The sequence below is a fragment of the Aquarana catesbeiana genome, linkage group LG02, assembly GCF_042186555.1.
Source record: "Aquarana catesbeiana isolate 2022-GZ linkage group LG02, ASM4218655v1, whole genome shotgun sequence".
NCBI classification, from domain to species: domain Eukaryota; kingdom Metazoa; phylum Chordata; class Amphibia; order Anura; family Ranidae; genus Aquarana; species Aquarana catesbeiana.
Window position 1 is genome coordinate 403833647 of NC_133325.1, and position 26921 is coordinate 403860567.

A 26921-nucleotide genomic window follows, 5' to 3' on the forward strand; every position below is an offset into this window, starting at 1 on the left:
TAGATGGGTGCTGCAGCAACTGTCTGCTGGAACTGAAGACAATGTGGAAGAATGTTGCCAGCATACCGCAGACCTGTCAAATGCCTGATGAAGGGGTCCTGCAAGGCTGTAAAATGTTGCTTCTGCTGTAACTATGTGACTGCGGATTAAAGCTTTGGACTCAGTTTTGGAGATCCGTGCTGTGCTGGTGACATTCTTTCACCCCAGTATTGTGGCACTCTGATCACACTTCTAAAGTGGAAAAGACCCAAAAGTGGAAGCCATTAAAGAGGACCTTACACCCCCTCACCCTTTATTAAAACCGACAACAACAGTGTAATTTTCATTTGTCAAACAAAGTTCACAGTGACTTGCCTCTATACAGTGGGGAAAATTATTTGATCCTCTGCAAATTTTGTAAGTTTGCCCACTTACAAAGAAATGAAGGGTCTATAATTGTTATCATAGGTGTATTTTAAATGATAAAGACAGAATATCAACCAAAAATACAGAAAAAAAACACAATACAAATGTTATACATTGAGATCAGTGAGTAAAATAAGTATTTGATCCCTTACCAAACAATAATTCTGGCTCCCACAGACTGGCTACAGTATGTGCTCATGTGGTCCCGTCAATTTAAGAAGGTGTTCCTAACGACAACTCGTTATGTGTATAAAAGACACCTGTCGACAGAAAATTTCTTCCATTCAAACCTCACCATCATGGGCAAGACCAAAGAACTGTCAAAGGACGTCAGGGACAAGATTGTAGACCTGCACAAGGCTGGAATGGGCTACAAGACCATCAGCAAGAACCTTGGTGAAAAGGACACAACTGTTGGAGCCAGTAGGTCGTGAAAGCATCTTCCAGCATGACAATGACCCAAAAAATACCGCCAAGGCAACAGGAGTAGCTCAAGATGTAGCACATTAAGGTCATGTGGCCTAGCCAGTCTCCAGACCTTAATCCTATAGAAACATTATGGAGAGAGCTGAAGCCTCGAGTTGCCAAGCGACAGCCAAGAAACCTTAAGAATTTACAGAAGATCTGTAAAGAAGAGTGGACCAAAATCCCTCCTGAGATGTGTGCAAACCTGGTAACCAACTACAAGAAACGTCTTACCTCTGTGATTGCCAACAAAGGTTTCTCCACCAAATACTAAGTCATGTTTTGCTTGAGGATCAAATACTAATTTTACTCACTGAACTGCAACTCAATTTATAACATTTGTATCATGTGTTTTTTTCCTAAATGTTTGGTTGATATTGTGTCTCTATCATTTAAAATACACCTATGATAAAAATTATAGACTCTTCATTTTTTTGTAAGTGGGCAAACTTACAAAATTTGCAGGAGATCAATTATTTGCCGAATGTACTTCATCTTTCATGCAGATTCCATAGTCTTTGTTCCACTGACTATCTAAAAAAGGATGTCACCTGCAGCTGACTTCCACATCCTGATGCTCTGTGGTCCAGTGATGACATCTGCCCCTCAATTCACGCACATGATGCATCATTACACTCGTCTATATAAAAATAAACACAAAGAAGTCTCCCCCCTTGAAATCTTGCAAGATCTTAAGGGAAAAGGCTTTTTTTCCCTTCAATAGACGAGTGTCTATGTGGTGCGACACATGTACAAAATGATGCGCTGGAGTCATGCACCTCATCTCGCACATGTGCTGTATGACAATGACAATACACTCATCTGTCAGCCATTTTTTTTAACAGATATCACACTTTAGAAACAAAGACTCACTGGAGGAACTTTTGACTTTGCCTTTCCCGGATGCACCTGTCAAAGCTACATCACCGGTGCCTCAGGGAAACCAGGAAGTGTGATCAAGGCAATTTCAAATTTTAAAAAAATTAGTTTTTAAATAAATGCAATGTGTTTTTAATTTAGCAAGCAGACCTGCATGTATCTCTTTTTATAATGCTTACGTAGGGAAAGGTCCGCTTTATTGTGAATGCCCAGTGTGGCTGAGGTGGTGTTTGGGCCAGAGCTGCAGGACAAACATGGAGGGAAGTACTGAACTAATTGGCTCAGCCTGAGACACTGGAAAATCTACCTTGTATCCCCTTTTTGCACACAAGTGTACTTAGCCTTTAGGGAACAGACAGACAATTGTTACCAAATCTAGACGATCGTTTCTATATTTACTTTCACAGCAGACAACCGTGTTGCAGAGCAACAGTGTTTCGGAGAAGTAGCAAATGGACAGAATCAATTTTTTCATGTATCCACTATGGTTTCCCTAGTAATATGCTGGAAATAAGGAACATATGTACTACTTATTCTTTCCATTCAAAAGCACTTACAAGGCCTGATATGCAGTAAAGGTTCTAGGGCTGTAGCCTACACATGCCCTCCTTTAGCTTTTTAAAGTGTCTGCAATTCTCAACGTTCAGATACCAGATACTGGGCTTCCGGCTCTGGAGTCTTAGCTCTGGCTTATACCCCCTTTAATAGAACCTTTCTGTACTTGGGGTAACTCCACTTTCATGAAAAAATGTAGCAAACAAAAAAAAAATAATAATACAGCGTATACAATTGCTACATAAGCCATAATATAACTGGATGTTATTAAAAACTACCTTTCGAAAAAAATTTAAAAATTAGCTTTCCTTTTTACTTGCCAGCTCTGTAATTTTCTGTAAAATTCAAAGCAATAGGGCAAAATAGAGGCCTTCTGTACACAGTTGGTGTATAGAACTTCCTCAGAATTGTCTTTTCCTGCTTGCATGATTGGCTCACTGACTTACCAGATGTCTGCGTTAAGATACAAAGTACAATTTCTAGCATCCTCTGCAACAGAAACGTCATCCATAGTGAGATACTCCCTAAGGGTTAATCACTTCTAAAGCAATATTGATACTGCAACTTTTGTAATAAGAACCATGAAAGTACATCGGCAGATTCAAATTAGTCACTCCCTTTCAGAATCAGTACCCAAAAGACAAGCAGCTTTTTCTTCAGAGCAGAAACAGGTAGGAACCTGCAACAACAGTTGTTAAAATTTGTGCAGTGTACATTGATCATCTTGAGGGGATTGTTTTTTGTTTCTCAACAAAAGTGGAGTTCCAATTTAAACTTGTGCTTAAGAGGTGTGTGCATACCAGAGCTCTAACTTCGGGGCTGCATGTGTTTATCCCTGTCTGTGGTTTTTAATAAAAAGACTAAAGGAAAAAAAAAAAGTTGTCTTATATTAAGTGCAGGCACCTGCAACTCTTCCCTTTACATATTCTTAGTAGTGTAGAAGTTTTCCTGCTCTCTGCTGCATCCCACACATTCCTACTGGCCCATCACTATGATGGCCTGCCTCATCAATGAATGAAATGTGCATAACTTTCTTAGCAGGGCAGGCAAGCTTTGACACTACCAGAAAGTGTTGTAACCCTTAACATTCAGAATGGAGATGAGATTCAGGTATAATTTATACCTTACAAAATCGAAAGTCACTTTAATGTCCACTATAGTACCTAGAGAATTTCAGACTTCCTTTACCTTCTTTGTATAAAGGATCAATAATAAGGTCTCATGCATACAGGATGTTGTTTTTCCTCCCCTGGATGCCTTTGCTCCAGGTGGGTAAAAACCAGCTTAAAAACGCACCTAAAGCTGAGTTTTTCAAATGTGTGTTTAGCCAGCGTTTGGGCATTCATTAATTCTATTAGCAAGAATATTCACTTATTCAGGCTATTGGAATGGATGAACACTCAAGTGCTAAACATGCTTAAGCATTTGGGTGCGTTTAGGTGCACTCAGCATTTTATTCTGGCTTAGAGGCTGAAGAAAAAGTAAAATTCCTTTAAAAGGGGTGGGTTTTTTTTTTTACGTCCTATGTGCGTGAGGCCTAATAGATTCACTAGACAGGATATTAGGGAAAATCAATGGACAACAATAAAATCCTGCCAGACGTTAAAGCAGATTTGTGTCTGTGACCCTGCTGAAGGTTTACTCTCATTCCTTGGCCCAGTGAGATATTTTTAACAGGGGAAGAAGCAAGGAGAAATCTCCCCAACAGAGTTCCAGTAAAAAATTGTCAGAGATTTTAACTTTTACACACACTATTCATAGTAGAAGAAAAGTGTCAGCTGGTAAAACGCTTTAACCAGTTGCTGACTGACCTATAGCAGTTTTACTGCTACAGGGCGGCAGCTGTGCGCCGGTTCACGCGTTATATACACTATTCCAGACTTCCACCTGTAGGGCCGCCGGCAGGCCACTTCTGCTGTGAAGATTCACAGCAGAAGCCGATCTGTGGGTGCTGGGAACTCAATGTCCTCCGGCATCCGCTGATCTTCGGCAATACGTTGAGAACTGAGATATGCCTATGTAAACAAGGCATATCTCAGTTCTGACGGGGAAAGGTATGGATTCTGTGTTCCTGCAAAGCAGGGACTAGAATCCATTACTTCTGCTAGTAAAAGCAGCACACAGGTAACACACAAACACTGGCTAGGCACACAGTTAACCCTTTGATCGCCCTAGATGTCTAACCCCTTCCCAGCAAGTGTCATTAGTACAGTGACAGTGTATATTTTTAGCACTGATCAGTGTATTAGTGCCACCGGTTCCTGGCAAATCGTCAAAAGTGCCACTTAGTGTCAGAATGTCTGCCGCAATATTGCAGTCCCGCTATAAGTCGCTGATGGCCGCCATTACTAATATAAACAAAAAATTCATAAATATAGCCAATAGTTTGTAGAATTTTGAACATTCACATAAACCAATCATCATATACGCTTATTGGGAATATGTAGTAGAATACATATTGGCCTAAATTTATGAAGAAATTAAATTTTTTTTGAAATTTTTTTATTGGATGTGTTTTATAGCAGAAAGTAAAATGTGTTTCCAAATGGTCTGTCTTTTTGTGTTTATAGCACAAAAAAAAAAAAAAAAAAAACATAGCGGCGATCAAATACCACTAAAAGAAAGCTCTATATTTGGGCAAAAAAAGACATACATTTTTTTTTTTTTTTTTGGGTACAGTGTCGCATGACCGCGCAATTGTCAGTTAAAGCAACGCAGTGCCGTATATCAAAACAATGGCCAGGTCATGAAGGGGGGTAAATTTTCTGGAGGTCAAGTGGGTAAATTTAGCAGAATACTACTACTCACAAACAAAATTGCAGCAAAATAATTAGAAAAGGTATTATTGCTGCTCAAAGCAACAAATAAGATGTTTGCTTTTTTCCGTACACTGCAGCTAGAAGTGGGGCAGGCACTGTGTAGAAGAAAAGCACAGCAGTTTCTTTGGCAGTTAACCTCTAGGCTTTCAGCTCATTTACAAAACCAGAAATTATACAGATTAGTTTTCCCTTTTAGAATGTAATCCGACTTATTTTACAGACCAAAAAAAGAAAAAAAAAAAAAACAGTTTATTACAAAGGTGGCAAACATTTGAATTTCTGGTTTATAGCACTTGGCAATGTTTCACTGTGCAGAGAAGAAGAGCATTCATTTCCAGATAGCAATCTATCGGCTAGAAGCAGCCTGTACATGGTGATGTTAGCTATCAGAACGATCTGTTTCCATTATAATCTGTACGTAATAATGTGTTCTCTGCCCTCTCTTGAATCATTCATAGGTTATAGATTTACATTCCTGCTGTACATGGTGCTGTGTCCAGTATCCAGTGTGTGTCTGTCTTGTCAGGGGAAACTATAGTTTCCTTTAAAGGGCTAAGTCGTCACAACTTCCTGGCACCATGAATACATATATATCCATGGAGATTCACCTAAACATCTCTAGGTCACCAAGTCTGCTTTCTGGCACAGCTTGACTTCTATGTAATCCATGTAAAACCACATTCTTTTCCTGCTATTGTCTCCACTTCCCATGAGCTCAGACGCTGCCCTCCCTATCTTCCAAAATGTAGACAGTAAGCCATGAACTGGGAAGTGCTCCTGAACTAAACACTACAAAACACAAAGCATATTTACTAAGCACGCATGGAAAACAACTTCTAAGTAGAGCTGCACGATTCTGCCAAAAAATTAGAATCACAATTTTTTTGCTTGAAATAAAGATCATGATTCTCAGCGTAACATCATCTTTCACATTATACAAAAAAATTGGGTTAACTTTACTGTTTAGTTTTTTTTTTTTTTAAATTCACTGAAGTGCATTTTTCCCCAAAAAAATTGCGTTTAAAAAACCGCTGCGCAAATACAGTGTGACATAAAATATTGCAACAACCGCCATTTTATTCTCTAAGGTCTCTGCTAAAAAAAAATATATATATGTTTGGGGGTCCCAAGTAATTTTCTAGCAGAAAATACTAATTTTAACTTGTAAGCAACAAGTGTCAGAAAAAGGCTTAGTCTTTAAGTGGTTAAACTGACCTCATTTACAGACTGAAGTTCATCCCTTTGATCTAAAAGAACGAAATGTTACAATGTTTCCTTTTATTGCTCAGCGCTGAGCAATGTTGATAAACATTTGGATGGTTGTCTTTTTTTTTTTTTTGACAGCTGTGAGTGAGCAGAGAATGGCTCTGCACTGGTTACATGAATGAATTGTGCCGCATGCCGGATTAAGATCGTGAGGGGGTTGAATCGAGATCACGTTTTTAAAAAAAATTAATCGTGCAGCTCTACTTTTAAGGCCTTAAAGCGGCAGTAAACTACTGAATGTTTTTACCAACAAGCAATCTTATAATAAAACTTACCTGTAGGTAAAATGAATATCTTCTAAATGTGCACCGTTTCGGTTGATATTTCAGTGAGCAGCAGCCAGTGGTGTCACTGGTGCATGCGTTCTGAAGCAATGGCAATACCCATGCTGTTCCTTCAGAGCTTTGTGCCATGGCCGAGACTTCTACACAGTGATGTCATTTCAGCTTGGCCATTCAAGCAGCAGCAGCCCATGAACATAAAAGCCTCTGCAGTGGTGACAGTGCACTGCTGGGGGGCTTAGTTTCAAGGTAAGTATTTCATAATGTGCTAGCATTTGATGCATACTAGCACAGTATGGCCTTATCTTGCAGGGAGAACATTTTTTTCTTTTTAGTTTACTACAGCTTTAAAGAGTTATTAAACCCAGAACCTGCATTCACTATATCTGGTCTCCCACATGCAATTATTTTAGTAAATATAAACTGATCATGTTTTCTCATCAGCAGTATATAGCAGCCTTCTGACATCTATCAGTTCCTAGTAAACCTTGTAGGAGGAGTTTTCATTCTACTCTGATCCTCTGACTGGACATATCTGATTGGCCCTGTACTGATCACATGCACCCTCCCAAAAAAAAACAACAAACAAAAAACTTTCTAGCAATATACACCAAACTGAGCATGTGCAGCCTGTCCACTGGCTCTGTAAATATCAGGTTATTTTTTTTGAGACAGTGGAAGGAGGAGGGGAATCAGAGAGACAGGATTAAACAGATGATTAACCCCTTAAGTTCCACAGTGAGTATAACAAGCATGCTTTACTGCATATACAGACTGATTTTACTGTTGTGGGTTTAGTAACACTGGAGAGTGCAAAATCTGCACCGAAATCAATCAGCCGCTGGGTTTTATTGTCGAGGCTTAATTGAACAAGCTGAAGTTAGAAGCTAATTGGCTACCACGGTGCTGCACCAGGTCCAGAGTGCTCCGGTTATTAAATCTACCCCTAAGTGTTCTACTAGACATAATCCAACCACCCTCTGGCACCTAATAGTGTGAACAGCTCCAGAAACAGAAATTCTGTGTTTTGGGGAATGTTCCTATTTACAGTACATAAATTCAGAGGGAAGGGTAGGAGTAAGAGATTAGTGAAGGCAAGTGCTGATGGCACTGCTTTTTCTTGAGAAAGGGCAATACGAGCAGGGACAAGTTTTCTAACTCATCAAATTTGTATCTTGTAATTAGTCAGCCAATGGGAGTCTACCTTGCCCCAAAGGACAAGAGATTGTCAATCATTCTAGTCAAAGCTGATGTAGAAGGCCAGATGTATTTTATTGTTGTGTCTATGCTGAAAAGATTACCCCTGACTTTGTGAACCAGTCACAACCTATCCTACTCTGATATAGCCAGGAAATCTCTCCAAAGTAGACACAAAACACAATAAAAACCTTAAAATGCTGTATAAAAAATTGTTTTCATTGGATTTGGCCTTTAACTTACCCATTTACATACTTAGGGTGAAATCCACACATGATCATCAAGTACATGTTAAACTAAAGAAGAATTTCCTAGTCTTTAGAAAGGCCTCATTCACACAGGCGTTGATGCCCATATAACATGAATAGGCTATTTATGCGATTCAAATATATTAGGACACAGCAGTCGAGCAGCCCTCAACGCACATGTTTACATGCACGCCTGTCATATTAGTCATGCAACACCTGCTGGCTAGGGACACAAAACCAAACAGCCTGTTCATGGGTATCAGTGCCCGTTTGAACTGAAACCAAACTCAGAAGGTGGTAATCAGATAAACTTTGTTCACTGATTTTTAAAAATATCTGCAGTCCTTTACATTTCTTTTTCCTTAATAGAAGAATTGGATCCCTTTAAACCGTTTACTGTGTCTTATGGAAATAGTATCTGTGGAACACTTTACCACCTTCCATAGCTTTTACAATGAATTCTGTAGATGCAAGGTAACAGTTTGCCGCCCACGTAATGTCATATGACGTTGCGGACTTTGAGGGGTGATATCTAAATGATGCCTGCAGCTACAGGCATTATTCATATATTTTCTTTTAGAGCCGGTGATTCCATTCACCATAACAATCATAGAGGCTGTTCAGCCGCTTGATTGTTCTTATAGGTGGCGAAAGGGGACCCCCCCCCCCCCACTCCAGTGCTTCTCCCAGCTCGCCCCTGCTAATGGTGAACCCGGAGAAGGAACCGATCGGCCCCGGATGCTGACCATAGAGATTTCCAGCGGGCCAGAAGGTCCCCGGAGTCTCTATGATCCTTCGGAGGCCGGGCGTGATATTATGACCTCAGGAACGGCCTCTACATTTGATAAAATGCCGCAGCTCTTTTGTCAGAGTCGGCAACATGTCTGAATTTGTAACGGAAGTGACATTCCGTCGCCACCATCTTGCTACATCCCGCACTCATCCACAGTAAGGATACAGTGAGAAGGTGACAAGCGGACATGTTGTTACACCCACCAGAGTCTGGCATTTCACACTTATTTTAAACACTAAACGAAGCTCATACAGTGACAGTGTTTTTAAATCCGTCTGACTGTTTTGATATTGAATTGTAAAAACAGCAGCAGGCCTGCTGATCTCACAGGTTTGCTGATCTGACAGAACAACGCTGATTTTACAATTCAACATCAAAACAGTCATATGGATTTCCAAATACTGTATTTCACTATATAGGCTCCAGTTGGTAAAAATAAGTGTGAAATGATAGACTCCAGTGGGTGTAAAAAGACATCCGCTTGCAAGGCCGGTGCTACCACTAGGCAAACTAGGCAGGCGCCTAGGGCGCCCAGCCACTGGTGTTCCTACTCTCTTCTCCCTGCAGCAAGCAACTAAGTCTCAGCATCAGCAAGCAGCCGCCCCTCCGCACATAGTGTCAGAAGCGCAGCAATGGCAGAGAACTGTGTCTGTGTCCTGACTCCTGAATGAATGGAAGCAAGCAAACATTCATTGATGGGCGCTGGTGAGGTCGCCCATCAAATGCAGCCTCACCAGGGGCCATCAAATGCTGCATTTGATGGCCCCTGGTGAGGCTGCATTTGATGGCCCCTGGTGAGGCTGCCTCACCAGGGGCCATCAAATGCAGCCTCACCAGGGGCCATCAAATGCAGCTGTTTCGTCACATATGGCGACCCATCACATTTGGCTACCCGCTGGAGTGCGCATGCGCGATGCCGCCATTTGCGTTCCAACACTGTTGTTGTAGTGACGTTCCGTCGCCGCCATCTTGCTACATCCTGCACTCCTCAATAGTAAAGATACACCGGGAAGGGGGAAAGCGGACATCTTCTTACATCCACCGGAGTCTTGCATTTTACACTTATTTTTAGCAGTAAAGTGAGTTTATCTAGTGAAATACAGTACTTACAATTCCGTCTGACTCGTTAGATGTTGAATTTTAAAAGCAGTGTCAAGCCTGCTTATGTCATAGGTTTTCTAATCTGACAGAAGGTCGCTGCTTTCAAAATTCAATATCTAACCAGTCAGACGTAGTTCTAAGTACTGTATTTCACTATATAAATTCACTTTATATAGGCTGCATTTGATGGGCGATTGTGAGGCTGCGCTGAGGGGCGATTGCGAGGCTGCGCTGAGGGGCGATTGCGAGGCTGCGCTGAGGGGCGCTGGCGAGGCTGCGCTGAGGGGCGCTGGCGAGGCTGCGCTGAGGGGCGCTGGCGAGGCTGCGCTGAGGGGCGCTGGCGAGGCTGCGCTGAGGGGCGCTGGCGAGGCTGCGCTGAGGGGCGCTGGCGAGGCTGCCCTGAGGGGCGCTGGCGAGGCTGCACTGAGGGGCGCTGGCGAGGCTGCACTGAGGGGCGCTGGCGAGGCTGCACTGAGGGGCGCTGGCGAGGCTGCACTGAGGGGCGCTGGTGAGGCGCGAATTGTGAGGCGCATTGAGGGGCGCTGGTGAGGCTGCATTTGATGGGCCCTGGTGAGGTTTTTCGTTAAAAAGGTTGGGTATACATGGGCAGGGCAAAGAGGGTGGAGTCAGGGGTGGAGCCAAAGGGGGGGGCAGTAAAATGAGGTTTTGCCTAAGGTGTCAAAAATCCTTGCACCAGTCCTGTCCGCTTGCCACCTTCTCACTGTATTCTTACTGTGGACGAGTGCCGGGTGTAGCAAGATGGCGGCGACGGAACATCACTTCCATTTCAAAATCTGACGGGTCGCCTAATCTGATGAAACACCGCTTTGGCAGGGAAGCTAAGATCTTTTTTTTTTTTTTTTTATTTTTTTAGGCTTCCCAGTCTAGAGGTGAGATATGGGGACTTACTGACCTCATATCTCACTGTAGAGAGGACCTATCAAACACTATTCCCCTATTACAATGGATGTTTACATTCCTTGTAATAGGAATAAAAGTGATCAAAAAGAAAATGTAAATATAAAGTGTCAAAATAGAAAAAAAGTAAAACCAACAACAAAAAAATTAAATAATTTAAAGCGCCCCTGTCCCCGGGTGCTCGCTTACAGAAACGAACGCATACGTAAGTCGTGCCCACATATGTAAACGGCATTCAATTCACACGTGAGCAATAATTCTAGCTCTAGACCTCCTTCTGTAACTCAAAACATGTAACCTGTAAAAAATTTTAAAGCGTCGCCTATGGGGATTTTTAAGTACCGAAGTTTGGCGCCATTCCACGAGCGTGTGCAATTTTAAAGCGTGACATGTTAGGTATCTGTTTACTCGGCGTAACATCTTTCACATTATACAAAAAAATTGGGCTAACTTTACTGTTTTTTTTTTTTTTTTTTAAATGCATGAAAAATTGCTGCGCAAATACCGTGCGAGATAAAAAGTTGCAACGACCACAATCTTATTCTTTAGGGTGTCTGCTAAAAAAATATATAATGTTTGGGGGTACTGTGTAATTTTCTAGCAAAAAAATCATGATTTTTACATGTAGGAGAGAAATGTCAGAATTGGCCTAAGTGGCAAGTGGTTAAAGCAATTTCCTAAAAATATATAAATTGCAAAAAAATATTTAAAAAAACTTACGTTACATTTATACAATGTAGTCATCGCAACCCTATTTGACTTTGCAGGTATGGTTTAGTGGGAAACAACATTAATAAATCAGAAGCAATATGTGAGCAGTCTGCAGGCTTCAGAATATTGTAATTTGGTAAATGAATTCTTAATTACTATGCTACTGGTACTGTTACCCAAAAAGACGAAAACCTTTGAAAATGCATTTGACTGCATGCAAATTGGGGCACGAGGGCCAATATTTTGTAATACGAATCTGCTAATTTTTAACAGCATGAATTTATGCTAAAATGTGAGATAATTCTGTGCTGATAGAGGAAAAGAAGGGGGGAAGGTTCTAGCTATAGCAATCATTTAATGTACTTAAAACTAATCAAAATGAGTACCTTAAAATCTTCCAACTGCTGCTTAATTGCTTCAACTTCAGTTCCAACGACCTCCTGCAAAGCATTGCTGCCCTCTGCTGCCACGATCTGATATATCAGCTCCTTCAGTTTAACGCTGAAGTCCTCCACTCTCCCTAGAGTAGCATCTAACTGCTCCTGTCTATTTTTGCCACGTTCAGACAGCTTAGCACATTGCTTATTTAAAGTTCCAAGCTCTCGTAATAATCCAATGAGGTCAGGACCTCCTTCATTCTCTAACATATCTCTGCATTTCTTTTCTGAACATTCAATATCAAATTTTAAGCCATGGAGCAATTCTAGAAACTTCTGGACAACTTCAGTTTGAGATTTCAGGCTGTCCACATCCCGAGCTACTGGGCCCATGTTGTCAAGTTCATCATCCAAGTCAGCAAGATTAGAAAAAATTTCTCTAACATGAGCATGAAATTGACCAATTCCTTGCAGTTTTTGCTCCATACTGCTACAGCATTCATTAACTTCCTGTTTTACATTCTCAAAATTATGCTGCACATCCTCTGCTTGATGTAAAAGACGAGAGGCATCTGAGCCTTTTGGGGCATCTTCTGTCAAACCTTGGATTAAGTTTTTCAAATACTGAACCTGTGTCTCTAAATTCTGCAGCATGTCCTGCTGAGTTTTCATGTTCTCTAAATTCTTACTGCTGCATGACTGAGGACCCAGAGCTGCATAAATTTCCAGGTGGTGTTTTGCTCCATCAAGTTTCTTATCTATATTTTTAAAACTATCATTTAGTTCCTTAAGTCTCAGTGACATTTCCTCAATGGACTCAGCTTTGATATGCAGCTGTTCCGTAATACTGTCCATCTTTTGATTTAGCCTGGCTCTTTCCTCTAAGATTTCTTGGTCATCGACCTCAGCCGATTCGATCAGAAGATCTGCTGTGCTGTTCATCATCTCCACCAAAGAACGTTTCTTGTCTATTTCACTTTCAAGAACCTTTGCTCTAAGAAGCTGGGCTTCAAGTTGGACAGGGTCAATAGTAACTTCCATTTCTTTCATTTGGGTCTCACAGTCTTCCAGCCAAGGAACCAAGTCTTCCACATGTCTACCAAATTTTTGAGCTTTCTGCAAACAGTCCTTCAGTTTGTTTTGTCTTTCTGATGTCTTCTTTCCCAGCTCTTCCCAGTTTGCTTTCAGATTTATTAGTTGATTCTGTAGGGCAGTCTTCTCATCGCCAGGCTGCGAAGACAGGAGCAGAGATTCACCTTCAGCAACAATCATTTCATAAGACCCGGTGTTCTGGTTCAGACTTTTTTGGAATTCCTCCTGGTCTTGAAGAAGTTTTTGTAACTTTTCCAGTTTGGATGACACTGGGGGGCTTTTGGCCTGTTGCATTGACTTTTCATCCAACCAATTTCTCAGTTCATCAAACATCTGTTGAAACTGCTGGGAACTGGCAAGTGCCGTCTGTAACCTATTCACGCGATCCGCTGCAAAACATAAGACTCAAGGTTACTTTCTTTACAAGCAATACTTTTATGGAATTTCCCCCTGCCCTTTATTAAATACATGACATTACCTACTAAAAAATATTGGTAAAAAAAAAAAACAAAATAAAAGAAACACTATTATTAACCTGCTAAATCTTCCATTCCTTTAAGCGGAAGTGCCATAGTGTCAAGTCGTTTTTGAAGTTCATCTTTGAGGTATGGTTCTGCCACAAGTGCAGATAGCTCATTGCATAGAATTTGCGCTTCTGCAACTTCCTGAGTGAGGTTTTCCAGATCTGAGCGAATGCCACTAGTTTCCTGCAACTGCTGCTTTACAGCATCGGGCTGAGTGCTGACTGCTGGCTGTGTGCTCAGTTTCTTGCCTGCCTGCTTTATTTTCTCAGTTAGGCCTTGCAGAACCTCTTGATACTGCGCACTTTTCACAGCAGCCTGGTCAATGTGTTCAGCTCTGGAATTCAGGCGACTGGTCAGGTCTGTCCATTTCTTATTAATTTCATTGAAGTCTTCCTCCACCTGGCTGGTGGATGGAGACTCATCACCAGGTCCTGTTAGGATACCATAGGCTGCATGCTTTAGTTCTTCATACTGAGCTTTGCGTGCTTCAAATTCCTTTAACATAAACTGTAACAGAAATAACAACGCAGTGTTTGTATAAAAAGACAGATCAGAATACACAAAGTTAAGAAACAACAGAGCAGAATTCATAAATCACTAAGCCACGTTCAAAAGAGGATAACGCCTGTCTGCTTATGACTCAACCAGTCAATCATCAATAAAACAGATAATACACAGCCCAGCTTACTCGTTCACCATGTTTATCCCTTACTGTCAATTACATGTGCTGGTAGATTGGTATTAATGATAGCTACTGAAAATGAATACATATTTATTGCATGCCAAGGTACAATGCAGACATTGTCCTACTCTCTAGCAACATTAAACACACTTCTTCTGGAATCTTTTACTGTGATAGAACATTAGTCTAGACATAAACAATAAAGCAGATGCCCCTTTTTTTTTAACTGTACTGTTTTACATGGGCATATTATAACCGCACTATTTAATGTGTATATATATATATATATATATATATATATATATATATAGATAGATAGATCTAGAGTGTATATATACATACACACACACACACTATATATATATATATATATATATATATATATATATATATATACACACACACATATACACTTGTGACGTGTCACACTTATTCTCACGTGAATTCATAATTGCTCTGGCATTTATAACTGCTTAAGCTCTGTTATTTACAGTTGAAGAAAAGACAAATAAGTCTTAATTCAATGTGCACATTCACACACACGAGAAACAAACTGATTACTCACAAATACAGTTGTTTTTATATAAAGCATTTGCATAAGTGAGTAATTTTCTGATATAATGGCTGATGATGATCATCTGAAAGAAAGCAGGAGTTACTAAGTTCCAACATGCTGAAAAAAAAAATGTACTTGCATTTAAAAGACAATAATGAGGGCTAATTTTTAAAGCTGGACTCTGGGCTCCACAAAAAATATTGCCTGCATATGTAATTCCCGTAAAATCTGGAATGGAGGGTGTGAAGTGCATGTGCAGCTACGTACACAAAATTACAGCCTTCCTCTGACTGCAGCTATTAGTACTGTACTTATTTGCACTTTGCAAGTCTAATTCCCTAAATGCCTCACTGCTCTCAAGATTACAAAGGAGGTAGGGATATGTTTCTTTTCATGTGGCTTCCAGAAGCATCACTGCAGGCTAGATGCAAATCATTTTACCCACCCTTCTGATGCCCCAACAATATGCTCTTGTCCCAAGGACTGTGGACACGCTACGAAGGGCTGAACACGGGCCAAGATGAGGCCCTGTATAGTACCCCCCATCCTTTCCCGGTTCATGAGAGTGCTATGGTTTATGGGCTACGTAGTTTGCATGCAGTGCAACATAACTCACTGCATGTACCTAATAAGATATTTTTCCAACTCCCTCTCCAGCTGGTATGACAGTCATCACTTTAAAACATGACTACACAGTTTCAGAGGCTGCGTAACAGCATCATGTGAGTGAGCAGTGGTGAACACCCATTGGTCTGCGCTGGCCACAAGACTGCACTGACCAATGAGAATCCTTTTGAGGCCCTTTCTACTCTGGGATGGCATCCAGGAACAAAGAAGAGATTCTCATTGTATTCAGATACTACATTTTGATAGGACTTTTTAGGTACACTCAACAACTATTACAACAGTAAATTTATATTCTAAAGTGTAAGAGTTTTATTAATAATGCATCAAATTTAGTATAAGATTGAAAACCAATAATTACGCCGGCTTCCTCTATCAATACATATACAATTGTTTACAATAGTCAGAGTTCATAACCACCTTTAAATTTCATTGCAAGTTGTTGCAAGTTAGTTTGCCTTTTCATTTTTTGTGAAAAAGCAAACTAAACTTTAGAGATTATAGGGTTACAGGTATCAAATTACTATATACATTTTACCATGAAAAAATACATCTCAGGCTAGGTCCCCGTTGAATGCTGTAATCAACAGCAACCAATAAGAATTCACTCTGCTGAACTCAGGCTAGCACAAGATGGATTGGGATTGGTTGAAGAACTTCTAAATGAACACCTTCAACGTTGTTCTCTTTATTGAATATGGCTTATTTAGTAAAAAAAGCAAATAGTTTGCTAGTTTGCCAAAGGATTCTCTTTAACACAGCAGTGTTCAGGTGCCATGTTGGTGTCAATCAATGTTACACACCATCATTATCAGTTAAATACGAGATATTTCCCTTACCTGAACCTGCTGCTTCTGTGCATTCAGCATGTTGGGATCAATGGATAGTGGTCCCAAGACGCTCATCATCAGCTCCTTCTCTGTTAACCATGGACGTAGCTGAGAGCCAGCAGTTTGGAACAAGGCCAGTTGGTTAGCAGATTCTTCCAGCTTCTGCTGACGTTCTGAGGTTACTTGGTTAGCTCGATCCCACTGACTGTCTGAATAAGGAAGGACAGTACAGAACACTTATATTCCATTGCTTAAACTTTTTCCACGTTATGTGTAACATCAGTTCAAGAAGGCACACACATTTTGATAAACTGATGAAATATACGGTCCACCAGGTGTAAACATGCTGCATTTGTAAAGCTTTCAATAGTTTAATAAAAGCCCAAGCAGAGTTACATTTCAAAAAAATATTCTAAAGTACAAAAATGCACTAAATTGAAAACACTAAGGTCGGTTTCACAATACCGCAACTGTGCTTTGGTCGCAGCACGCGTCCAAGGCAGTGTACCTGCGGTTTCTGTGCATGTTACCCTTGGTTTCCCATAGATTTCTATTATGTCCCGTGTTTTTGATTCATTTTCTAAAAGCGCACCAAGGGTCCCGAATGCTGCATTTTGATGTGCTTTTAGAAAACGTACCAAAAATGCAGAACGTAGTAGAAGTCTATGGGAAACTGTAGATAACCTTCACAAAAACTGTGGGTACACTGCTCTGCACCCATACTGCAGCCTGGCAGCGTAAAATGGGCCCAAATATACAGAAAACTGTGCAAAGCACAACAACGCTGCACTTCAAAATAAAAACACTCCTTTACTCTGAAACACATTACCAGCCCTTCATCCCCATGCTGTCCGTGTCATGAGGTTCCAAGGTGGAGGGCCTAGCTGTGGCCATTGATGGTGGGCATCCATCTTCACATGGATTCCCCTGTGCCAGCCATAGGATCCTGTGTAGTTGCTGCTGCAATACACCTTAAATCCTGCTTATCCCTGCAAGCCTCTGATGTAAGTGTGCTTTATTTTTCATATTAATAAACTACTCTGTATATTTCCTTGTGATTGCACTTCTGTTTTTCGGTTTTCTGAGCGGTTTTGGATCTATCTGGGAATTCACGAGAAGCTGCAGTCCCTCTGAAAATACAAGCCTATTAGAAATGATTCCTTGTGATGTGTGCCCTCATCTAAACTTATTCTTTGAACTTGGCTGACTGGAATTTGGCAAGCTAGGACTTGTGCACTGGTTGCGGTTTGTGTTTTTTTTTCTAATTTTTGAGTTCCATTCTAAACAAAACTATTGGTTATAGGGTTATAGATGCACCTTAAGTGAAATGTTCACTAACCCGAATGCAGCTATTTAAAAAAAATATTTAATTCAGAGCAGTGCAGTATGGATTTTGGATTATTACTGTGAATACAGCATGCCCAGACCTCCCACTCTCTCTCTTTTTAGTACAGGCAGTTCCTGAGTTACAAACATCTGACTTACATACGAGTCATACTTAGAAATGGAGGCAGTGTGACAGCACGCTGGTCCTAGAAATCGCCAGCGTCAATCTTGCTGCTCACTGCATTCTGCCACCTACTGTCTGAAGGACCCGTCAGCAATCCCACATCAATGCATGGCCAGTTAACCCTTCCCTACGCTATCCAAAACTTAAAAGTAATATTTTGGCTGGAGTTGCACTTAAAAAAAATGTACCCCTTCCAACTTACATACAAATTCAACTTAAGAACAAACCTACAGAACCTATATTATGCGTAACCCCGGGGCTGCCTGTATGTCTTTTTTCCTTTTCAGTTTATTCCTTTAGTGAGAAATAGTTTGATTACTTCTTGTGATATCACCACCAAGCTTGTAAAATTCTTGCAGGGGCAGCTTCTGAGAGGAATGATCACTTGGGTGCCCTAGATTTGTTTCTTATGGACAGATGCATGTCTTCCAGGCATACACCCCTATACACAGTGTGTGGAGAGGCTTTTGGAGATGAAAGCAGCAGTATGTAAGCAGGGAAAGAAATCACTGTATCCATGTGGAAAGGGTCCAAGAGGGTAGGGGAAAAGAGAAGTTCTATATCCCAGCAGGGGAAAACACAAGCAAAGCTGACAATGCTGGATGGGAATTCAGTGCAGCAGAGGTAGCATTGTTAGCCCACTACAGGAAGTTATTGAGTACATTGGGTTTCTGGAAGATCAACAGGTATTCTTCTGCACTTGCAGCATTTGTAAAAGGGATAAAGCATTGGGAATTATATTGCGGGGATATACTCCATGCTTCTCATTAAAACATTCTAAAACAAAGCCAGTTGGAATTATGTGCAAATGTCACACTATATAAAAATATTCATACTTCTATAAACTCTACATAAAGGAGTTAAAAAATGAAATCCATTACATAACATTACTTGAATGTAGGTAAGTGATACTAAACACAATCCAGAACTATTCAGCTGCAGAGCCTTTTATTGCCATAAAATTACTCTAAACAGCAGCATAAAGACAATGTTAATGACACCCGAGTGTGGCTCTCCATACTTCTCTACCAACCACTTAATTACAAGTTCCCAAAATAAATAACATGACCCCGGACATCCCCTTCTTCACTAAACATGTATATATAGTGTGCATTCTTTTTGTTTCTCAGACTCTTCATTTTTGGGTACCATGTTAAGAGAAATGATATACAAATCAAGCTAAATGATCTTAGAAACGTATGTATTTACAAACGACAAAAATTTAAATGCAATTGAAAATGTATAATATCAAACTAATATTTGGAATTTTTCCTCATTGCAAAAAAATAAATAAATAATTAAAAAAACACTCTGAAGCAGCCTGAACCTGCTTTGTGCTGTTCATTTTGAAACTGTCCATAACCCATGCTGACAAATGGTGGGAGAGGCAAGACAGTAGCGCAGTTTGTTTAGCAGGACAGACCAGGGCAAATGAATTCTAGTATGGAAGGCTGGCACATCAAATTAAACTGGAACTTCAAGTTAAAGGCTAAGTTCATATTTTTTGTTTTGTTCTAAAATTTCAGCTTCCCAGAAAAGAAAAAGCTCTCTCTATATTCCAGAGCAGGCTTTACCTCAGCCTCCAGTCTGTTCTATAGAAAACTCTTCCATTGCCATCTGTTATTCGTCCTTTGGGACATCATTAGAGTAAGGAAGTACTTCAGCAGCTGACCTCATTAACACACAAATGCACATGCCCTCCCCCTAGGAGATTGCTCCTGCCTACCTCTGCAGTTACATGCAGTCATCAATGAGCACCATTCTCCCTGAGTACACAGCAAGTGTCTTCTGCTGATTGACACATTTGGACATTACCTTCTTCTTGCATAGATTGTTCATTTGACAGAGTGTGCAGGAGCTGAGCAATCACATAACAGCCTATGTGGAGCAGAGCTGTAGTATTGACAATACTGTAGGAGAAGTGTTTCCCTGGAAGTCTATAAAGCTCACTAAACACTATACAATCTGGTTGTACAATCTCCTTTAGTTCTACTATCAACTATGTAGTGCAAGGGCCTGTCTAATTTTAGCAAATCTAAAGGATATTGCACAATCAGATTGTATAGTATATGGCCACTGAACTAGTAGTGCTTTCAGTCCCATTAATTTGTTAACGGCACCCCAAACGCAGAAGCAAGCGCACAATTTGTCACATGCAAAAATGTGCAACAAACTTGACAAAATGCACAGTAAAAAATGTGCAAACTACAACACACAAAAATGCCCCGTGAGCTACTTTGCCATTTATTGCACGTAGGGGCATCCCACTGAAATCAACAGGCTTCCTTATGCGTTTCGTGGGAAAAACGCACGCTCCCACCACACTAGATGTGAATGGGGCCTGAAAATGAAACTTGGTGGGTTTACACAAAAACAGGTGAGTATCCCTCGCCCACTACCGCCTATGTACTTGTATAAAGCTGGCCATACACTATGCAATCGGATTGTACACCCTCTGTTCAATTTCCTTTAGATTTACCACAACTATGGAAAAAGAGGATCATTCTGAAAAATCTATTCAATTTCTATCAAGTCAGGCAGGCCCTTGCATGACATAGCTGCTGGCAGATATGGCCACCTTAAAGGAAGTAGTAGGAAAATGGCTGGAAATAATAAAAGAGGTGGTCCTAGTACTGAGGGAGGTGTGGTCCAGAGAGATAAACAAGCCCTATTCTGTAATGCAGTAAGGCAGTGCATGATGGGACATGAAGTTTCCTTGAAGGTCACGTGATGTTACAGGAAGCAAAGGGCTCAGATGATTCAAAGCTGCCATGGTCTAGATAAGTAACAGATAAGTACACTGGGATGACTTGGGCAGAAAAGACATTAGAAAAGGCTTAGGTGAACTTAGCCTTTAAGGTTAATAGCATCCTGCAGCTATATAATAAAGGCTGAGTAAGTCTTAAACTTGGTAGCCATAAAATCCATGGATTATTAACACTAAGGATCTTGACATCTGTAATTTTTTAGAGAACTCTGTTTCTATTATACCTCCAAGAAGTGTTTTTTGCGCAGGAAAGGTATTTGGACTAATAAAAGACCCAGATACAAATATTCCATATTTCTATCATCAAAGTCATACTTACTAAGATTTTCCAGCATCTGCCTCCAGTTCTCAGCCTCAGGAGAGTTAGGATGTTTCTCTAGCAAATCTTTTAGCTCAGCTTTTAGCTTTTTCACTTTTTCAGAACTCTGCTCTAGTTCAGATATGAACTCCTGAAAAAAACATTAGAAATGTGTCAGCCAGCTGACGCCAAGCCAGCAAAGTTACACTGTATAATCACTAAAAATGCTGCCAATTACAACTGTTCTCCAGAGGCGATAAAACATGCGTACTTGATTGTATAATGGATTTCACATTCACTGGAATCTCTTAATTCTAACATTAAAACCACTTAAAGGGGAATGCACCACATACTAGAACATTATGGCAGACTTTCCTGTCAAATGCAGTCCTCCAGTGCTGCAATGACAGTGCTCCCGCTGGTCACGCGCGTGTCCATCTTTTCCCGGTTTTCTTTCTGGGTTTGGTCTGCTCAGCTGTTTGAATGGCCAGGCCACGATGACGTCACTCCTGCACATGTGCATGGGAGTCACATCATCATGGCACAGCGGGGTGCCATAAATGTATGCTGTTCTGAGCATGCGCAGCTTAGTGTACATTAACGCTGATAGGCAGGGAGAAATCGTTATGACAGAAGAAACCAAATCACGTCTCTTCTGTCATAAAAACACTAATTGTCAACCATTTCAAATGGTTTAGCCTTAATTTCACTTTTAACTAAATTTCTAATGGTAAAAAGGTTTGTCATAACAAATTTCAGTTTCTCAGTAACTTAAAATGGATGTAAACCCAAAATTTTTTTTATATCATACTGTAGACAGTGTAGAGTATAAGATTTCCTATCATTTGAGCCCAGTCTTGCCACACAGAGTTAATCCATCTCTGAGCAATCCCCTTTTTTTGTTCAGTGAGAGAAATCTTGACAAACTGACAAAAACTTTGACGTCCTTTTTTTCCCACAAATAGAGCTTTCTTTTGGTGGTATTTGATCACCTCTGCGGTTTTTATTTTTTGCGCTATAAACAAAAAAGAGCGTCAATTTTGAAAAAAAAAACAAAAAACAATATTTTTTACTTTTTGCTATACTAAATATCCCTCCAAAAAATATATTAAAAAAACTATTTTTTTCCTCAGTTTAGGCCGATATGTATTCTTCTACATATTTTCGGTAAAAAAAAAAAAAAAAACAAAAAAAAAAAAAAAACGCAATAAGCATATATTGATTGGTTTGTGCAAAAGTTATAGCGTCTACAAAAACGAGGATAGTTTTATGGCATTTTTATTATTAATTTTGTTTTTACTAGTAATGGCAGTGATCTGCAATTTTTATCGGGACTGCAATATTATGGCGGAGACATGGGACACTTTTCACACATTTTTGGGACCATTGGCAATTATACAACGATCAGTGCTATAAAAATGCACCGATTACTGTAAAAATGTCACTGGTAGGGAAGGGGTTAACCACTAGGGGGCGATCAAGGGGTTGTGTTCCCTCTCTGTGTTCTAACTGAAAGGGGTTGGGGACTGTGTAGGGGAGATGACAGATCGCTGTTCATACTTTGTATAAACAGACGATCAGTCACTTCTCCCTTCAGAGAACCGGAAACTGTGTGTCTACACACACAGATCTTGGTTCTCAGTAGCGATCCCTGGAGCCCGGCAGTAATCGCGACCGCATCGGCTCCGGGGGCACACGCCCCCCTAGTGGCCACAGGGCCAAGCGACGTTGCATAACTTCGTTTCGCCCAGCCGTGCCATTCTGCCGCAGTAAAACTGCGGCGGCTGGTCGGCAAGTGGTTAAACTTCACAATGTTTAAATAAATTGGTTTTATACTTACAACAGGTTAACATTTATATACTCTTATATATTATACTGGTCTTTGCACAGAACCATATATCCTACTCAAGTGTGAACTCCAACCTTACTTTCAGTCTTGCACATGCTCCTCTCCTGTACTGAAATTGCCCACTCTAATTTTACTGCACATACACAGTGTGTATTAGAAGCTGCAGAAAGCCAGACAGGGCTCACCTCATTTCCTAGCTGGAGGACTGCAAAATCACCTGGTCCTTCCCATCCATACCATCCCTGGCCTACTCCTTTCAGTCACTGAATTTACACTTTGTCTTTTTTTTTTCCGACCATGAGGTTGAGCATCACGTTTTCACATGTCCTAGAGCAAGTTGCATCTGGGCTGAGTGCACTTGACAGCAGTACTGAGGTAGGATGCTAGCTCCTTCCACCAGCCATGATCTGTCTACATTGCATAGTCAGGCACAAAGACCTAGTCATGATATCTAGGTCTACATAGAACGTATGTAATGAAAATTGCAAGATTGAAAAATGTCATCAGCATGATGAAGAGGAGGGAAAGGAGGAACCAAAAGGTGAAATATAAGCTTTAGCTTTAAGTGCCACTAGTTGCAGATCTACAACCTGTATGATGGGCATTAAAAAAAACACCATATGAGCCTCTGCCCTGGAACAAGCATATGCATATTAGGTGTCATTATTGATTGAGATGCACATGCCTGTTCCAGGTCAGTCACAGTCAGGGAGCCAATGAGGAGAGAGTAAAAGATTATTATTATTATACAGGATTTATATAGCGCCAACAGTTTACGCAGAGCTTTAAAAGATGGGGCCAAGCTGCGCTGTGTGTGTGAATGGACAATGTCCATTCACAGGAACGTGGCTTGGGAGTGAGCCTCCTCAAGTGTCCCCATAGCAAGAGGCTTGCTATTGGGGGCACTCGGCAGAAGGGAGGAGCTGGGACAAATGTCAGAAGACCCAAAAGGGTGAGGATCGTGGCTGCTCTGTGCAAAACCATTGCACAGAGTAGGTAAGTATAAGGCCCCTTTCACTTCGTCAGTTCAGTCACGTCAAAACGGATAAAGTTTTCATCAGTTTTTTTTACATCTACTACCAATGCAAAAACGGATGAAAAACTGACCATTTTTCAGTTTACATCCATTTTTCCATCGATCTGTTTTTTTAACAGAAGAAAAATAGAGCTTTGATCAGTTTAAAAAACGGATGACGGATGCGGATGTAAACTGATGTAAATGGATGATCATCCATTTACATCAGTTTTTCCATAGAGATGCATTGATGTCTGTTTTTCATCTGTCAATGGATGGATGAAAAACGGACAAACTGACAGCATGTGTGAAAGGGGCCTAACATGTTTGTAATTAAAAAAAAAAAAAAAAAAACTGCAAACCTTTAGAATCACGTTTAATTGTGACTGTTAGTCAAGAGCCAATAGAACTAAGTAAACTTATTTTAAGAAAAGTAAAAATGTTATATGTGATCTCTAAAGCAGCAGTGCACCAATTCTTACCTTGTTCTGTTCAGCTTGGGCTCTGACTATCTCAGACTTCTTTGGTGACACATTGACTGCAGTTATAATTTGTTCTTTGGACTCTAACCACTTCAACATCTGATTTGTTTCTTGTTGAACCTTCTGTATTTTTTCCAGCATAGTGGACAACTGTTCTTCTCGATTTCTCAGCACCAATCCTAAATGTTCATACTTTTGGCTGATCTCAGAGACATCACACTGGATGCCAGTCAAATCTATCAGAAAGGGACGTGATTAGTGAAGGCAGAATATTTTTTTCAGCATAAATGAACTAATTTTAAGACACAGCAGCACATAGACAAGCTCACCTTGGCAGGTATGATATCCATTAACATTCCCTAAACTGCTCACTGAGGCCATCAGCACAGAACCTGAACAGGACAAGAAGGCAAAGCAAGCACATCACAAACACATTATGATTACAAACACACAGCAAGAAGAGATTAATAAACAGACACTGCAAAAGCTTGGTATTTTTCATTTGGCATTGTCTCAACAATGAACCCTTCTCAGAAGGTTCTAATTAACTAAAATGACAAACAGCAAACACAGCACAATGCCAAACCAACATCCCAATTCCATCACTATGCACTATACTCAATTTAAATCCTACTGTCAGTCTCTTATGGAAAGCCAAGCATGTAATGGATATTCTCAGGACACAAAGCATCTACACACAGGATCAAATAGGTAGACTGAGTAGATCTATCAGATCTTAAGAAATTAGAAACTGTCAGGAATCTGCCAAGTAATAACACTCTCCCAAAGACCACTAACTTAGGTAATCACTGCGATTATATAAGCAATAGAAACCATAGGACGTCAACAAATATTTATGTACTGACGACTAACCCTAAAAACAGAAGATCCAAACCATACCAGAAAATAACACTAGCTGATCATTTCTTGTTTTGTGGTTAACTATAACTAGTGATTCTGACACCTTGCTACTGGAATCTAAAATTTTCCTGAATTGACACCTGCTAGTCAAAAATAGGACTCAATTCACATGCATTAGCACAGATGTTATTTTCAGACTAGCGACTGCTGTTTTCACCGGTCTCTGGTTTACATTGCTCAATAATAATGGTCATTAAAGCAGTATTAAACTCAAAACCATAAATGTAATAAACTGCAGCTTACCAAACCTGAGTTGTGGTGGGTGCATTAGTTTACTCTTTTTAGGCTCTTTTTTTACCTGGTAATCTGGCCAGTAACACACCTCCTGGCATTAGAGTGTCCCCACTCTGGATGAAGGAGCACAGGGGGCACCTTTGAACAGCAGCATTGTCAGTCTGGGGGAGGTGAGTGTTAGATGGACTAGCAGATTTAGATACACTAAAAAAATCAAAGCCAAACTCCAGCTCACACTGTAGTTACAGCAACAGTTTTTTCTTTTGGGATAAAGGTTTACATGAATGAATAAATAAAAGCCGATTATTGTAAGCACCCCTGACAGTGGTAAATGGTTTGTCTCATCACTAACTGCTACATTGCCGGGAGTGCTTGTTCTGTTAAAAAAACAGACTTAGTGGCTGGATGACCAAGTGAAAATGAAGGAACAAAACCTAAAAAAAAAAAGCAGCCATGATATCTAAGAACTGGTAAGCTGCAATGTAATAAATGTTTGCTTTTAGGTTTAATACTGCTTAAAGAACTATCATTATAGCTGAGTGAACTGAATCTATAGTAATATACATACGTACAACCGCTATAACACAACAAAATTTCATCTAAAAGGTCAGATATTAGCCTGCAGTGGAAAAGATGAACACTTGAAAAGGATTTTGTATTACTCACAAAACAATTACAAAAGAAATAGTGGCTCTGTGCCACTATGTGGAGAGTTCAGAAGCAAGCAAATATATATATATATATATTTGTAAACCTAACACACCATAAGGTCCTAGTAATCCAGTCTATAATTAGTACTGTGCTAAACTATCCCCATTTCTAATTTATTTAGTTTTATTTACAATATTGTTCATTTAGGAAATAGATTATTTGCAATGAGAATAGCATACAACAGAAGCCCCATAAGCGAAATCCGCACCAACATGATATTCCATACTGAAAAAAGGGTGATCTGCACATGTACACAGGCAGCCGCAGCTTAATTAACAAACAAAGCAAATGCATAATATTTATATCGGCAACCATAAATTTAGGTAAAGAAAATTCTCTATAATTGACAGTTTATTATCAGGAGTTTTCCTAGTTTACTGTAATTTGAATGAGTGCCACACAAAAGAAGGCACATAAAACCATAATGGCAGAAGAGGTATGAGATTTTGCAGGACCAACAGATAACAAAATGAAACAGGCATTATACAAGGAGATAATAGATTAAACAAAATAACAGATGGTATACAGAGTAGCAAGCATAAAAAAATATAAGGTAAGAAAAAAGAGAAGAGCCTTAAAGTGGATGTAAACCCGATTTTTTTTTTTTTTTGATGTCATAATGTAGAGTATAAGATTTCCTATCATTTGAGCCCAGTCTTGCCACAAAGAGTTAATCCAGCTCCTAGCAATCCTCTTTTATTGTTCAGTGAGATTAAACTTGACAAAGAAAAACTTTGTCAAATCCTCCCCCTTGCTGTGAGTGACAGGTGATTTACATCTCCTGCACTACTAGCCCAAGACATGCATTATT

The 26921-nt window shown here is 40.1% G+C and overlaps 1 protein-coding gene across 23 annotated transcripts in view; it reads right to left on the reverse strand.

Annotated features, from left to right (window-relative positions):
• The window catches only part of MACF1 (microtubule actin crosslinking factor 1), a 437650-nt gene that overhangs the window by 120782 nt on the left and 289947 nt on the right, over positions 1-26921 (reverse strand). For 21 of the 23 annotated variants that reach the window (XM_073615331.1, XM_073615324.1, XM_073615314.1 and 18 more), the window contains 6 exons: positions 24574-24636; positions 24245-24480; positions 20920-21049; positions 16333-16532; positions 13643-14138; positions 12025-13496 (listed from right to left, as the gene is read on the reverse strand). In XM_073615331.1, the coding sequence (XP_073471432.1) occupies positions 12025-13496; positions 13643-14138; positions 16333-16532; positions 20920-21049; positions 24245-24480; positions 24574-24636 (2597 nt within the window). The remainder of the gene's footprint in view (positions 1-12024; positions 13497-13642; positions 14139-16332; positions 16533-20919; positions 21050-24244; positions 24481-24573; positions 24637-26921) is intronic. The other 2 variants (XM_073615329.1, XM_073615311.1) reach the window with 1 other exon arrangement.